Source organism: Rhodamnia argentea, chromosome 2, assembly GCF_020921035.1.
Source record: "Rhodamnia argentea isolate NSW1041297 chromosome 2, ASM2092103v1, whole genome shotgun sequence".
NCBI classification, from domain to species: domain Eukaryota; kingdom Viridiplantae; phylum Streptophyta; class Magnoliopsida; order Myrtales; family Myrtaceae; genus Rhodamnia; species Rhodamnia argentea.
In genome coordinates, this window is record NC_063151.1 from 28,996,881 (window position 1) to 29,012,245 (window position 15,365).

Below are 15,365 nucleotides of genomic sequence, written 5' to 3' on the forward strand. Positions count from 1 at the left end.
AGATATCGTTGAAGAACCCTCTTGGCACCAAAAGGAAGGGCTCCATACTCGGAACATATTCAAAATCTGGAACGCTTCTTGCAGCAAGTGTGAAGCTTGAGAGAGCTTTCCCGGTTGTTCTCTTCCATGTCGTATGTACAGTCCACTTTCGGCAAGGGACCAATGCAACTGATCTTAATCTTGCTGCCCAGGTGTGCAGTTTCGTTTTTCAAGTCAAAGAGAACTCCTTCTCTCTCTTCTTTAAGCAAACGGACCTCCGTCCCCATGTTTAACAATAGAGAGGTGTCGAAGTTGAAACGGAAAGTTGGGGAGGCCCCTACTAGGACCTCAAGTGCTTCACTAACTTCCTAAATGAGCCAACATAGCTGCAACTCGAAAAAGGGACCAAAACAGAGCACGAAAGCTTAATCTTCAAATCTCTCCCAGTTCTGCCGTCGCCTCTGCTCGGTGGGGTTGTCAGCCCTCGCCGAGGCGCCGGCGACCGCGCCAACCTTCTCCGACACCCTCACCAATGGTGGGAAGCGGCCACAGGCGGGAGAGGTTGCAACCCTCCCGCCCGTGTGGGCATTATTTAACTATTAATAATGCCCTTGAGACCAAACCCTTTTTTGAGACTTCATAACCACTTCGGGCCTTTATTTGAAACAAGGCTCACCTTAAATCTTTATTTGAAAAAATAAATGCACTTTATGCCCTTATTTGAAATAAGGCTCACCTTATGCCCTTATTTGAGAAAATAAAGGCATTATAGGTCCTTATTTGAAATTTTCCCTCACTTTCATATTAGTCTAATCTTGCACTAGCTTCTCAATAACACCTCCAAGTATCACTATCTCAACACAAAAACAACCAAGCCGTTTCTTTACAATATTAACTATTGATATTATTTATTTGGATTTGTGTTATGTCAAGGAAAAAATATGCTACGGGTAGTTGAGAAGTAAATGATTTAAAAAAATAATAAATTTTAGTAGAGGGCATCGCACCATGCTGAATTAAAAACACAACGTGGTTTTTATTTCTCAACTTGTTATTTGAAATTAGGGCACAACATTTTGTTATAAACTTTACTTATAACTATTCAAAAAGATTCTTAAAAACAATTATACTTTGATTGTTTCAGAACTAAAGATTTCGAATGTTGTTTGTTTTTGTTTCCTAACAAAAGTGAAAGTTTAATTATCCTAGAATTCACACACACAAAAAAGGTTAAAAGTAAAATCCGAGGCGCATATCCTATTCCAGTACAGAAATGCTTCCATCGTAATCATAATTACTTTTAAACAAAAAGTAAAATCATTTTTCCAGAGATAGAGAATTAAAAACATTTTAGGTCGTGTTAATCTAAATAAACCAGGTTCACATCATTTTTGGACCTTTATTTCTGGATAGACTTTTTCCCCTACATTCATGGCGAGTCCAAAAATTGCCAAGTGGTGGCTAAAGTCCAACCGACAAAAATTACCTAAAAAAGACCAAAAAAAATCCGACACTAATAAATGAAATAATATTCGACCAAAATAAATAAATAAATGAAATAATAAATATTAAATCCATATTTAATTCCCTGAAATTTCATGCCTGGCGGAGAAAAAGACAAGCCTCGTCAAAATAGACAGCTACATCAAAAACCTTCTCTTCCCCCCGCCCCAACCCGCTCTCCCTCCCTCTCTCTCTCTCTCTCTCTCTCTCTCTCTCTCTACGCCAATGGCCGCCTCCATTAAAGCTCCTCCTTCATCCTCCTCCCGCATATTCCCAACCCTCCCCCGGCCCCAGCCACTATCCCCCTTCAAGCCCGCGAGATTTACAGCCAGCCCGTCTCCGACCCGCCAGCTCCGATCCACCATTTCCTGCACTCTCGTCCGAGACTCCGCCGTTCGAATGGACGCGCCCGCCCAATCGCGGAGGCCCGACTCGTTCGGCCGGTTCGGGAGCTTCGGCGGGAAATATGTCCCCGAAACCCTAATGCACGCGCTGTCCCAGCTCGAGTCCGCGTTCCATGCGCTTGCTGGGGATGATGATTTCCAGGTTCTGTGGAGTTTTCTTGTTTTCTCTTCTTCCGCGAAACGGTTTTGTTTTGTTGCTTGTAAATGAAGTTGTTGGCATCTATAAAAAAGAAGAAGAAGAAGAAAAGTTGAAGTTGTTGACACCGTTTTTAGCGTTCTTGTTTGTGTTTTTGACTTGTCGCTATATTGGTTATTCGATTTGAATTGATGCAATGGTGTAGCCGCTGATTGATGTATGCATTAAGGAAGTTCAATGTAAAGTAAAACATATTCGAAAACGGGTTTTTCACTGGATGATGGAGATGTTTAAGCTCTTGAAATGATTGGTGGAGGTTTTTCTTTGACATTTTCTTGCATACATAGAGTAGATTGGTAGATTAGTTGTAATCATGTACCATGGATGTCTTTCAATCCATCATTCTTTTCCGCATGGGCATTGCTCTGTCAATCATTTGACAGCAGTTTAGCGGGTTCGTTGACATCTTTAGCTCATTTATTTTCTTGGGTTTCCAGCTTTCTGTCATCATGAGTTTGTGAGTATTGTTGTTTTGGTATTTCGGAGTCCTTCCTGAGATGAATATGCGTTTGTTGCAGAAAGAGTTAGATGGGATTTTGAAAGATTATGTTGGTAGGGAGAGTCCTCTCTACTTTGCAGAGCGGCTCACGGAGCATTACAAGCGCCCAAATGGTGAAGGTCCGCACATATACCTCAAGAGGGAAGATCTCAACCATACCGGAGCTCACAAAATCAACAATGCTGTTGCTCAGGCTTTGCTTGCAAAGCGACTGGGCAAAAATCGGATAATTGCTGAAACTGGAGCTGGTCAACATGGAGTTGCAACTGCTACAGTTTGCGCCCGCTTTGGGTTGCAGTGCATTATATATATGGGTGCCCAAGACATGGAGAGGCAAGCACTTAATGTTTTCAGAATGCGTCTTCTTGGAGCTGAGGTGCGCTCTGTGTATTTTCCCTTGTGCTATATTGGACCCCCATGAATTTATCGTATGATGGTGATGGTGGTCTGACTGTGTGATTATTGCAATCTGTGTTTGCTTCAAATTGTCGTGTTGCAAGAATATTGCAGGCCTGTGGCCTTTTACCTTTGTCCGAATCCTGTTAGTTTTAATTTTAATACTCCTGTGCATGAGCTTTCAACATGATGATTAATACATGAGTTGTTCTTTGGAATCCGAGATCCAACTCATATAAGGTGAGCAGTTAGTCTGTTAATCAAATTCATATTGAGGTAAACACTGTGATGGAAGGAACCTTGATGTAATAATTCAGATGTCATGAAAACTCTTATTATTAATCAGAGCTGGCGATTAGAGGTGGCTATCAACAAATCAAGTGTGAAAGGATTTGCTGGATGCTGCAAAATCATCTATTTTCTGTATCTGCCCTATTTCTGGCGGCAGGCTTCCTTCTAGCTGCTGCCATTCTCCGTTCTGCCCCTTAAGATATCGCTTTTCTTATTCTACTACTTAAAGCTACTTTTTCTTGCTAATTGTGTTTGGGCTTGGAGCCTTGGACAGTACTTGACTATAGGCTTCGTGCACTGTACACTATATTTGGTGGCTATTGCTTTATTAGGAGTTGGTGAAAGCTTAGCTCTGCCTGCCGGTGTTTAACATATCTTTTTATGAGTTGTCAAGATTTGAATGGATGTCCATTCTGCGATGCTCCCTTCAATCAACAGTCATCTCCTCTTTCATTGCATCTGTTGAACTCATAATGTATATGTTATCATATGCAGGTAAGACCAGTGCATTCTGGAACAGCAACATTGAAGGATGCTACATCCGAGGCTATAAGGGACTGGGTGACAAATGTGGAAACAACCCATTACATTTTGGGTTCTGTTGCTGGGCCTCATCCATACCCGGTGATGGTCAGGGAGTTCCATGCAGTGATTGGTAAGGAAACTCGGAGACAAGCTTTTGAAAAATGGGGTGGAAAACCAGAAGTGCTTGTTGCCTGTGTGGGGGGAGGATCAAATGCCATGGGACTCTTCCATGAATTTGTTGATGATAAGGAAGTTCGGTTGATTGGCGTGGAGGCCGCAGGTTTCGGCTTGGATAGTGGTAAACATGCTGCCACTTTAACAAAAGGTGAGGTTGGTGTGTTGCATGGAGCCATGAGCTACTTGTTACAAGATGAAGATGGGCAAATAGTTGAACCCCACTCAATTAGCGCAGGGTAAGTAACATCCTTCCTTTCCCTTTGAACTGTCTATAGTTTCCCTCCGATGACACTCTTTCTTTGACATCCTATAAAGCTTGGACTACCCTGGAGTTGGACCTGAGCATAGTTTTCTGAAAGATATTGGACGTGCTGAATACTATAGTTGTACTGATGAAGAGGCAATGGAAGGTGAGATCGATCTCTCTCTCTCTCAGGTCCGCACACACCGATTTGTCGCTTTTTTTCGTGTGCTTATGGAAGAGTACTTCTGTACTTTGAGGTGAGAAAATCCGTGGTTATTGGGTAAAGTGTGATCCGACGAGTTTTGATATATTCTCCTCTTGTTTCCCTGTATGAGGCAGCTTTTAAAAGATTATCACGGCTGGAGGGCATAATCCCAGCCCTGGAAACATCCCATGCACTGGCTTTTTTGGAGAAGCTGTGCCCCACTCTCCCCGACGGAGCTAAGGTCGTCCTAAACTGCAGTGGCAGAGGGGACAAGGACGTTCAAACCGCCATCAAATACTTGCAGGTTTAGGCTTGCGATGACATCTCATGTATGTGCCATCTTCTGTTTCATATTCAGTGGAGGGTTTTACTTTCGGATTCTTAAATTCCTTTCAACAGCTTTAAAGAACAGATTTTGACAGTGTCCGTATTGCCCATGTCAGACTAGCTAATAATCTATGATCTGCTCTTTTTTGTATTCCAATGCATGTCTTGTATTATATGACATCAGATCTGAATATAGTTCTATTTTCGATTTGCATTCAATTCAATGATCCGTGCTATCCGTTGTTCCCTTTTCCATTTAAACGCAACGCGCGACCTTTTTCATTCTTTGTTCTTTTCATAACCAATTGATTACTCCTAATTCTCGGAGAAGAGAACAGTGCCAAAACATGCTTTATCATATCATCCCTCTTACACAATCTTTGCTAGGAACGCCAAGGTATGAAATGTGCGAAACCGGATTATGTGGATTAAGGATTGATTATAAGAGAGAAAAGGGAAATATCATATACTATGCTCAGGTTTTTGATTATGTAAAGCTCGATCTTCTGTAGGGTGTTGCATAAGCTTTAGCCTTCACAGAATGACACGTTATTTATCTTATATATCTCAACAAATCAGCGAGTTCAAGAGAAGCCATGAGGGGATCAAACATGCCCAACCTTTTTCTTAAATTTTGATTTCTGAAACTCAAGGATATAACAACAACAAAAAATGAACTAAGGGGAATTAGGTAAGAAAACAGAAACTTATTGACTCTCTCTCCTCGTTTTCTTCTCTCGTGTTTTCCTCGTAACTGCTGAACTATGTACAAAATGGGCTTTTGTCTGGGAATGGCAGACGTTTAGAAGTCGATGATGGGTTCACCAATGGTCAAGTTCCTCTCAGGCGTCCATGGCAAGTTAAAGAGCTTGGCCATTATGAACTTGAATACCTTGTTGACGTTGATGTTGTGGGTCGCGCTCGAGAAGAAAAGGGTCGCCTTCATCGCCTTTGCATATGCCCTTGCCTGCGTTTGAATGCAAATTCAAATCTCTCAAATTGCACCCACGTATGAATATTAATTTAAAGTAAACGTTTTGATTAAATAAAAATAAAGAAGCTTCTTCATGAATTAATAAAGGATGTAATTCAACTTTAGTACAAAGCGTGTATCCCTGTGCTTATGCTTTACGCGTAGGGAGGTCACACTCAAACGTCCAAAGCGTTGGAAACGTTTGACAGAGGGAAGACTTCTCAAGTGAGTCTTTCTCCGCTGTCTTCTCAGACATTCTTGTTGACAAAGCTGTCTGTAATTACCTGGGTTATGATTGTCCACTGTAAATCTGGAGGAAGCCTGACGAAATCATCGAACTTGGTCCCGATTAATACGGGAATGGCTGTCTGCAGACAAGTAAGATAAACATGATCAAATGCCCTTGTCCTCCACAAAACTGCACACTTTGATCTTTCAATGTTTCAAGACTTGGTTTTCATAAACAGATGGCGGAAAGCAAGGCGCAAAAAGGGTGTCATCATTATCAATTTTCATCATCAATTCAGGGGTAATTTTGTCAAAGAAAGCTCCTCCAGTTTGATGAGAAGCATTTCAGAGCAGTGCATACTTTTACACATGGAGAAACTTGACATTATGATTCATGACACTCCGATTTTTTCCAACCTCACATCAGTGAGCATTTCCAGTAGCAAAGTGCCAAACGCAAGAACATCTGCATCATCATTACACTTGATTATCCGACATTAGGATCGATCAATTGGTCGGTGATCAATGGTTAATCTCGTCACCAATGATTGCATCCCCACAAAACTCTTATCTCCGATATGGAAAACTCGTTTGATGGCAAATTGGTTAATCTGATGATGATGAAGAGAGGTAATAATGCCAAGCAGAGGAAACTGCATTTCGTACCTGATTCCACTTTCTTGCTTGACTATACCACCCAACAACACTGCAAAAAAAAAAATCCGCACCACAAGACACGCAACCCTTCAGAAACCTTTCTGGGAAATCGTTAACAGCAAAATGGAAGTAATTAACCGGTAAGATTCTTCCGGAAGAAGATTAGAGACGATCATATGTGCAGACCTGTTTAAGGTACACCTACTAGTAAGGTCAAACATGAACAAAATTGCCACTGCATCTTTACAAGCTATAGGCAGATGATCAACCGAGCTGTTGTCACCTGCAATTAGAAGCAGAAATCCCCATCACAAGCAGAAAACAGAGAATCGGGTACTTAACCCCAAAAAGAATCACTGAAACTCTGCAATCATTTCTCCAAGTTTATCCCACCAAGAAAGGAAGAAATTGTTTAAAGTTACCTGCTACATCCCAAATACTAAATGAAATTCTGGCTCCTTGAACAAACATCGTTTTGTCCATCAAGTTCAACCCTGTCATTTGCAGGCTGCACTTTTCCTGCTCATCTCCCACATATTTAATCTGCAAAGAAGAAATTGCAGAACTTTGCATTAGTATTCATTGCATATTCTGAGCAAATATATGAGAAAAGCAGTATCATCCAATAGAGGAGTAGCTACTGAAAACAAGGAAGGAGAAGGACTAACAAGATTCAAGAAGATAAGAAGAAGTTTACTTTCTGATGAAATTGAAGAAAAGAAAAAGGAAAAATCGAATTTTTATACTCTTCTTGGAAGCAGAGAAAGAAAAGGACCACTTCTGGTGAATAGCAAGAACGCCATCTTACTGACCACGAAACTCGTTTTCCCAATCTGGCAATCACCCAGCAAACTGATCTTCAAGGAAACCAAATCCGAATCCATCTCGTGCTCCCCGCATGCCGTCGCCGGCCCTTCCAGCGTCTCCATGCCCGAAAGAGAATTGGCCCGGCGGGGCAGGCGCCGGTACCGGGCCCCCGCCATCCGCCCCGTGGAGCAAACGAGGATCCTCTCCCAGACGAACCGGAAGAAGTCCCGGAAAACCGAGACCCGCTCGGCGATCCTCCACCGTATGTTGACGCGGGCGATCCTCCGGCAGAGCTGCGTCATCTTCCCGGTGGCTTCATGAATAAGTTCGGCCATGGAGGTGGGAGGTGGCCACGAACTTTCTCATCAGTGTTCGGTCTTCTTTGCGTGTTTAGGACTTTCAGTATATATGTGTGGGCTAGCTAGAAGAGAGGGGAGGTCACATACTGCGTTATAGATAACGCACGGAGACGGTTGACCGGTATGTTCATGGGGGAGGACAGAATAGTCCAGGCTGCCGGCTTCTTGGGTTCGACGAAGTCAGTGGGGGCATTTCGGTCAATCTCGATGGACGATGGGGTCTCTAACGAAGCTTTTCATAAAAGTGGCAGATGCCAAATCAATTTTGGTCATCTGGCAAACAGGGGTTAGTTTTGGAAGTTGGGCTCTGCTTTTCTTTCTTCTTCTTCCCTTTTTTTTTTTTGTTTGCTGGTTTTGCTGCTTTTCTTTCTTTCTTTTTTTCCTCCTTTCTTAAAGAGATGGAAACTTTGTCGACATTAACACAGAGCACAAGCATCTTGTGATGCGTTTTGAATACATGAGATTGGAGAGTGTGAGTTTCTTTAATGAGCAAGAACTCCCAGATGGGGTCGCCCAAGAAAAGCTGCGAATCGGAAGCATATTCTCCATGTACAAAAAATTAAGCTATCAATAGATATTTGAATCATGACATAGTTGAGTTGGAATAGTATCGTCTTTCACTTAAAAATGACTTAAAAAATCTTATTTCGATGCATGCAAATCGAACAATTTTCGGGCATCTATCAAAATCACTTGGTCGAAGACTCCAGACTCCAGAGAGTCATTTTCGGAAATTTTTTGTTGTATTTTTGGGGTTTTATCTACGGTGAACTTCGATTTTTGTTTAGTTTGCTGAACACGTAGAGAACAAAGACTCCAGTGGGAGAGTCAACCCAACTTTTCCAAGGGGCTATGGATTTTGGAATGTAGAATGGAGTTCAACTCCGAATGCTAGATTTTTCATAATGGTCTTCTTCTTGCTTGTAAACTGATATAAGTATATTTCCGTGTATTAGGTTCAATTAATTGAGACGATAAAGAATTGTCATGTCCGGGAAATTAAAGGTCATCTGTTCGAATTCCGTCACGTGCATGCAAACTGTGTTAGATCAAGGCCATCCGTTCATATCAAAAGCCGGAGCTTAATCGATTCACGTAATTTGTAAGGTATTTCGTGAGTTTTTGAGGAATTAGTTGTTGGCGACCGTAAATAATAATAATAATAATAATAATTATTATTATTATTATTATTATTATTATTATGTTCTTTGGGAAGACAAAAGTTTAAGGTCGATCCCTCCTGATCACCTGACACCGCAAAAGGGTCAGGGAACAAGATGGTGTTTTTTGATTGGTGGATCCAGATCAAGGTGCATTTTATGTAAATAAGGGCAAAAAAAAATAAAATAGAAAAAGCCTAAAAGAAAAAAGAGAGAGGGTATGTCAGATAAATCCCATTTCTTTTACCAGAAGAAAAGTAGACCGGAAAAGTACAAAACCAGAGACATGATCAAAGTATCAGGTTCATCTCTGGTAGTTGGCACTAAATCTTCCCTTTCAATCAACTGTTAGTTTCATGGCATGGGTTGCTTGAGAGGCTAGGGCTGCTGTGTCATTTATGTTCAGCATGGTATGGCAGGGATAAGGGCTGACTCAACAGTTCCTTCTGAGATCAAGCTCAAAAGAAGACTATAATTCCTTCCCACCTACTCTAAAAAATACAGATCTCTCTCTCTCTCTCTACCCTGTATTACATTTTTAGTAGTTAACCACTAAAGTTTAACAAAATTATTTAAATTCGCATCATATGTTCCCAGTCGAAGAATAGCATCTCTTGTTATGTGATCGTACGCAGCTCGTCGACAAATTTTCGTTTCGTACTCTCGAAGATTGTCTCGAGAGAATGCATGAAGGTATCAAGCATATTCCACTTCTTCGCTCGATGCTTGAACCACTTATACTCAGAGAAAAAGGATCTGTCCATAGCATCCGGCTCACTTAATCAAGCTACGCATCGATCTTGGATTCTTGATGCGGATTTCGACAGTATTTCTTGAAGCAAATGCTGAGTTCCGTGGACTAATCAGAAAATCGGAAGAAAGTCGCCAACCGGTTTTCAGCGAAAGTAGAAATACAACATGGAAACGAAGTGATTGTTGTGAGAGCAATTCAATTAAATTTAGGGTTTGAAAAGAATTACAGATCACCAAGTACAACAAACTCCAAATGCCGAGGGGCAAACCGTAAATAACTTATCCTCGATTAAAAATCTCTTTGCCCCTTTTATCCTCGGCAAAATGCACCGTCCATGATTAAAATAGTCCCCAAGAAACTCTTAATCAATATACTTCCAAATGTCACTGAAGGTTCCCACACCAACTCGAAAGCAGCGCCTGCTAATCTCATACCTCACAATTAAAGGGAGAAGCCATTTGCATGCCTGCCTGACACGATGTTCCCTCTGGGTCCACATATATTTTTAATTTCTTGATTTCCAAAACTTAGAGGATCAAATTACACTAATCAATCACTTAAGAGGGAAAGAGGAAAATTTAGGTCAAACACCTCGGTTTCACCTGCAACCACATATAAAAATTGTCGAGAGCAACGTTACTAGCGCCAAACATGATGACATATCGAACTCGAATGTTGACCAGGCCCGCATGATTTAATGTTCAATAGAAACTCATGATATTAGCATCTCCATACTCGATTCCTTCATCTTAATAAAGAAATTAAAAACATAGAGCAATTTACGCGATTAAAGAAGAGAGAAGAAAAAAAAGTCGTGGCTTCCAACCTCTTATCAATTGGGTGGAGAGGCTTCTCTAGGGCGGTCCAAGATTAGAACGTACGACCTAAAATTTATACCCACACCTAACTTCTTTTAAATATTCATGCCACAATTCGTTGTGTATAGGAAAAATGGGGTAAGGAATAACATAAGCTTATATGAAATTCCTTTGGCAACAAGCTGCAATGATTCGAGAATCCAGTACAATCCCATCAGCTGGTCATATCATTTGAACATACACTTCCATTGTTCTAACATTAGGAGAATCATCAATCAGTGGTCTTGATCAGGCAATGAAAATGACATGATTAGGTGTGGTTGCTTCTGGTTGAATTATCCTCGACCCGGTTCTGATGTCGAACCACGTGCGGACACATCAAGAGCGAACCAGAAGCCTTTCCATTTCAATCATGGTGGTGGCCAATTCACACACTCAAGTTGAAGGAGTGCCTCTTGGTCTTTTGCAATTCGAGCTCCCAAGCCAAGTGTAGTCGCTCGTTCATCCGTTTAATCATGCTGAAAAGGACACCAATTTGCATTCTTTACTCTGTCCTTGAGATCAATCGTATCAATAGAGGACATTTTTTTCTGCAAAAAATTGAATGATTATAAAAAATATTTTTTTAAAAAAACAATCATATGTATCCCTTACAAAAGCGAACAAACGAAAAATAAATAAAAATTCATCGTCTACGAAAATATTTGGACACGAATTTATGTCAATTATGAAATGTTTTTCATCGGCTAATTATTTCAAACGATATAAGCAATCATTCTATTAAAATATATATCTTTCAAACTATTCGCTTTTTTTTCACGTACCGAACGAAGCTTTAATTTTGCTAAATTTGATTTTTCATGTACCATTTTTTGGGGCATAAGCACAGAGACAAACGTATACAAACGCGCGCGCGCGCAAAAGTAGTTGCAACTTGGGAGAAAATCCTAGTACGGAGAGACCCTTGAAAGGGATGACGGAGAGGAGAGATTGCCTCCATCAAGCAAGTTATTGTCTCACAAGATCAAGAGAGGTTGGGCCATGATGAGTGTGACTATTAGGATAACAATCATATGCTCATCTAACAAATGGTCTAAATCGAATCCGCGGATGACTTGGGCTCCACCCAAATAAACAAATCAATATATATGAGAAAATTCTAAATAAAGATTTGAAAGGCTAGTATTTTCTCAAATAAAGGCCTAAATTGGACCTTATTTCAAAGAGAGACCTAGATCGCACTCATTATTTTGAAGAAGGGCGTGATAAGGCCATTTTCATCACTTATATTTTTTGATTTTTTCCTTCGTTTTCGTTAGTGACCGGTCTTAGGCGATAGCTAGCCATCGACGAGGGTCGGATGGCCTCGCCTAGGCAAGGCGAGTCGTCGCCAAATCTGAAAAAGGCTACCCTTGCCGATGGTCAATCATCGCCTAAGACCGGCAGCTGGCAAAATGGATAGAAAAAAAGGAAAAAAAAAGAAAAAAATTGAAAAATATAAATGACGAAAATATCTTTAGTCAAGCACTTCTTTGAAATAATATCCACTTCAAGCTCTTATTTGAGAAAATGAGGGCACCTCAAGCTCTTATTTGGAATTTTCCCTGCAAATATTAAAGGGTACGTTTATTAGAGTGAAAAAAAAAATTCCGTGAATTAGTTTTCTGGATTTTTACGCATTTAATTTATTGAAAAAATGATCAATCAACAGAAAACCCTTTACGGCCAAATAAACTATGCATTGCTTAACTTTATGAAAATGATTTTTTTAATCTGAAAAGGAGAAAATATTTTTTTCTAGAAAATAATTTCCCGCAAAATATTGTCAAATTCCTCGAAAGAAACACGCTTGCTTGCTTATGTGTGTTTCGTATACTCGGAGTAACCTTTGTTATAGTTCATGTGCTTACTCGATTGGTTTTAGCTAGGAGACATACATACATACATACATACATATACAAAAACATTGATTGTTTGATGAATAATTTAGAGAGAATATGAACCCCACAAGGCTTTATGGGAAAGATAAGAATAAGCTCGCATAAGGTGTTCATACTTTCATCCTTCTCCTCTTGTTTCTTGCTTCCCCTCTTTCCTTTTGGCTTTGTCCCCTCTTTTATGTCTCCTGCGCTAATTTCCAAGCTAATCAAGCGAAAAAAAAGAGAGAATCTAAAAACAAGGGGCAGGATAAGAATTTGGAGAAGATATTGAGGTTTCTTTTAAACATGATGTGATCTTGGACTTGGGCTAGCTTTTGCATACTAGATTGAGGCCGCACTCTTATTTGACAATGCACATACACATCATGAGCGCGTAAATTTCGTTTAACCCGCTATCGGAATGCGATCGAAACCGCATCGATACGCCCATATGTACCAAATGATTCGACCTTGTTGCAAATTGGCCCAACTACAAAAATCAGTTGGGTAGGTTTGGATTGAGAGTATAACCGAATGAGCCCGAATAAGTCTTATTATTTTATTTTTTTTAATGCTTGAAACTTTTGTTTTATTTTTTGAAACAGAGAAGTGTGAAGTACGTTAGCAAATCATTCCCAAGCACGGTAATATTGTGTTTAGAACGGAAGGATTGTGAGGTGAGAAAGATAGGCGGAAAAGAAAAGGAACATATCAGTTGAACGCTTTTCGCTTTTTGCAATCTGAAATTCGCAAGAAAGCGAAGGTAGTACGAGATTGAAAGAGCTTTTCTGGGCTCGAGTTGAAAACTCGCTTTGAAATTTGAAATCACCTTCGAGATTTTTCTATCTTGATTTACGATAATTACTCGAATGCGAAAAGGACGTCGAACGTTGTGTCTCGAAAAATTTAATAGTTTATTATACAAGTGGACGCCAAAGGTTTAATCAGAACAAGAAGAGGCGGGTTAATCAGGAAAAATAGTTTCAGACCCGGATGCATGTTGGGAATATAATAAACGAATGGATACAAATGGAATCGGATTGTGAGACGTGCGAATACTCTCTTTAAGGAATTTGTTTGCCTCACAATGTTGCTAATGGTTACCGGTAAAAATCACAGAGTCTTGAAATACGAATATCATATAACAATTCTGATATTTTTTCAAGAATTTTCAAAACGAAACAATTGAAAAAGAAGGTTGTATCTCTTTGAAAAAAAAAGAAAATATGAAAGTTAAAGGTTATTCATAATGAACAGAATTGTAATACACACACATACACACCGATGATGCGTATATTTGACTTATATTTTGATTATATTTGATGGTATTTTGGACAAATATTCGAATAAATAGAGTGGAATTTATTTGTTTTTATGCATTGTGGTTAGGTAATGGTGAATGATGCAATCATGAAGATTTTGGACGCTTTTGATGTGATTTTGAGCTGTTGGTTGGGATTCTGCGTATAAAAGATCCATTTTCCAGATTTTGTGCAAAGAGCCGTGCCCACGGCTTAAGGTTGCGCGGATGCAAAGCTGGTGCAGAATTTGGAGACGTGATTTGGCTATTTATTTCCATATTTTCCAGATTTGATTGCGGAGGATTTTTTCACTTAAATAGAACTCTTAATTAGGGATATTAGGGAGAAGTTTTTGCCTACTTTTTTTCTCTTTCCATGTTGGATAGAATTTCTTTTTCTAGGCTTTCTTTTTTATTATTTAAGAGATTGAACGCAAGAGGAGAAGACAGACTTTACTCCGGAAAATTCAGAAGCATATTATTTTTTTCTTTTGCCATGCGTGGCTAACTCCTCTTTAATCTAGCAAAGGTTTATCAAGGTTCAAGTTCATTCGAGTTGTGAGATCTAAACTTAATTCTCCTTCTTAATTTCTGCAATATTTATATATTCTCTGTTTTATTGTTTACCATTGCTTTGTTAGTTGTTACAATAAGAGCTCGTTGTGCAATTGACAAGGTGATAGTTGCCAATTGAAATACCCAAACCCGTAATTGGTTAGGTGTTTTAATGATAGTGGCAGATAATATAACTTGATTAAAACCAGATTTTCAGGTTGTATTATGAGAATATATGGTCTAGCTTGAATAGGTTACGCGTGTGATTTATTGGCTAGGGTTGGGTTTTTCTCATTTTTCATGCTATTAGCGAATTGAATCCTTGGCGCGTGTCGGGATTATTCATTAATAAGGGATTAACCATAGGCACATGTCCAGTTAATCTAATATTAAGGAAAGATTAGGTTGTTAGAAGCGTTTCAACAACCATAACCAGTCTATTGCAGTGTTTGAAATTATTCATTTGACTCAATGATCAACTTCCGAACTTGAATGAGATTACCTTTGCTAGATGTTGCATAGTCTGATTTTTATTTATTTATTTCTGTTTGCTTATTTTATTTAAGTATATTTTGCATAAACCCCCCTTTTTAATTTCACTTTTATTGTCTACTTGGTCTTCAAAGAATTAACAATTTGTCGGTCTCTGTGGATTCGACTCTGCTCACCCTAAGTACAATTTATTTGCAATTTGGAGAGTAGGAATTATATTTGGTGGATTCGACAAGCACCACACACACACATTAGCGAAAAGTACACAACTTTTCATTCCGAAAACTATAAATTCAGACACAACTCTGAATAACTGTGAGTTTGGACACACCTCTTTATGTTCGAGTAATAGTTTCGGACACACCTATTCATGTCCGAATAGCTGTAATTTTGGACACACATTTTCAAAGGTTGTAAGAGTCCTTCATAACCATTCGTCATAAAATAAAAATTCCAAAATAAAAAAATAATTGCAACTCCTACATGAATAGTTGCACTGTTTCTTTATGACTCAACAGTTAATTTATTATTATAGTTTTAAAAAATAAAATTTAACGTAATAACAATTGTTTATTAGTGCCAATACTTATTCGCAAC

General features: G+C 39.4%; 2 protein-coding genes across 2 annotated transcripts; one reads left to right on the top strand and one right to left on the bottom strand.

The window, feature by feature from the left end:
• Positions 1–1,662: 1,662 nt before the first annotated feature.
• LOC115750311 (tryptophan synthase beta chain 1) lies at positions 1,663–4,965 on the top strand. Its single transcript, XM_030687620.2, has 5 exons — positions 1,663–2,028; positions 2,601–2,957; positions 3,764–4,206; positions 4,286–4,380; positions 4,554–4,965. The coding sequence occupies exons 1-5, from the start codon at positions 1,708–1,710 to the stop codon at positions 4,727–4,729; spliced, it is 1,392 nt and encodes a 463-aa protein (XP_030543480.2). The 5' UTR covers positions 1,663–1,707; the 3' UTR covers positions 4,730–4,965.
• Positions 4,966–5,353: 388 nt separating this feature from the next.
• LOC115750385 (septum-promoting GTP-binding protein 1) lies at positions 5,354–7,994 on the bottom strand. The gene is made up of 6 exons (XM_030687738.2): positions 7,417–7,994; positions 7,027–7,147; positions 6,791–6,887; positions 6,614–6,653; positions 6,004–6,087; positions 5,354–5,713 (listed from the first exon to the last, which is right to left on the bottom strand). The coding sequence occupies exons 1-6, from the start codon at positions 7,744–7,746 to the stop codon at positions 5,549–5,551; spliced, it is 837 nt and encodes a 278-aa protein (XP_030543598.1). The 5' UTR covers positions 7,747–7,994; the 3' UTR covers positions 5,354–5,548.
• Positions 7,995–15,365: the final 7,371 nt, after the last annotated feature.

What these genes read in the sequence shown, in the direction of transcription:
- LOC115750311 (XM_030687620.2), top strand. Translation starts at nt 1,708, where the DNA reads ATGGCCGCCTCCATTAAAGCTCCTCCTTCATCCTCCTCCCGCATATTC. An exon ending in TGCGTCTTCTTGGAGCTGAG is followed by an intron (nt 2,958 to 3,763) that starts GTGCGCTCTGTG and finishes TATCATATGCAG; the next exon opens with GTAAGACCAGTGCATTCTGG. An exon ending in TGATGAAGAGGCAATGGAAG is followed by an intron (nt 4,381 to 4,553) that starts GTGAGATCGATC and finishes TGTATGAGGCAG; the next exon opens with CTTTTAAAAGATTATCACGG.
- LOC115750385 (XM_030687738.2), bottom strand. Translation starts at nt 7,746, where the DNA reads ATGGCCGAACTTATTCATGAAGCCACCGGGAAGATGACGCAGCTCTGC. An exon ending in AGTAGGTGTACCTTAAACAG is followed by an intron (nt 6,654 to 6,790) that starts GTCTGCACATAT and finishes TTTTTTTTGCAG; the next exon opens with TGTTGTTGGGTGGTATAGTC. An exon ending in AGTGGACAATCATAACCCAG is followed by an intron (nt 5,714 to 6,003) that starts GTAATTACAGAC and finishes ATTCAAACGCAG; the next exon opens with GCAAGGGCATATGCAAAGGC.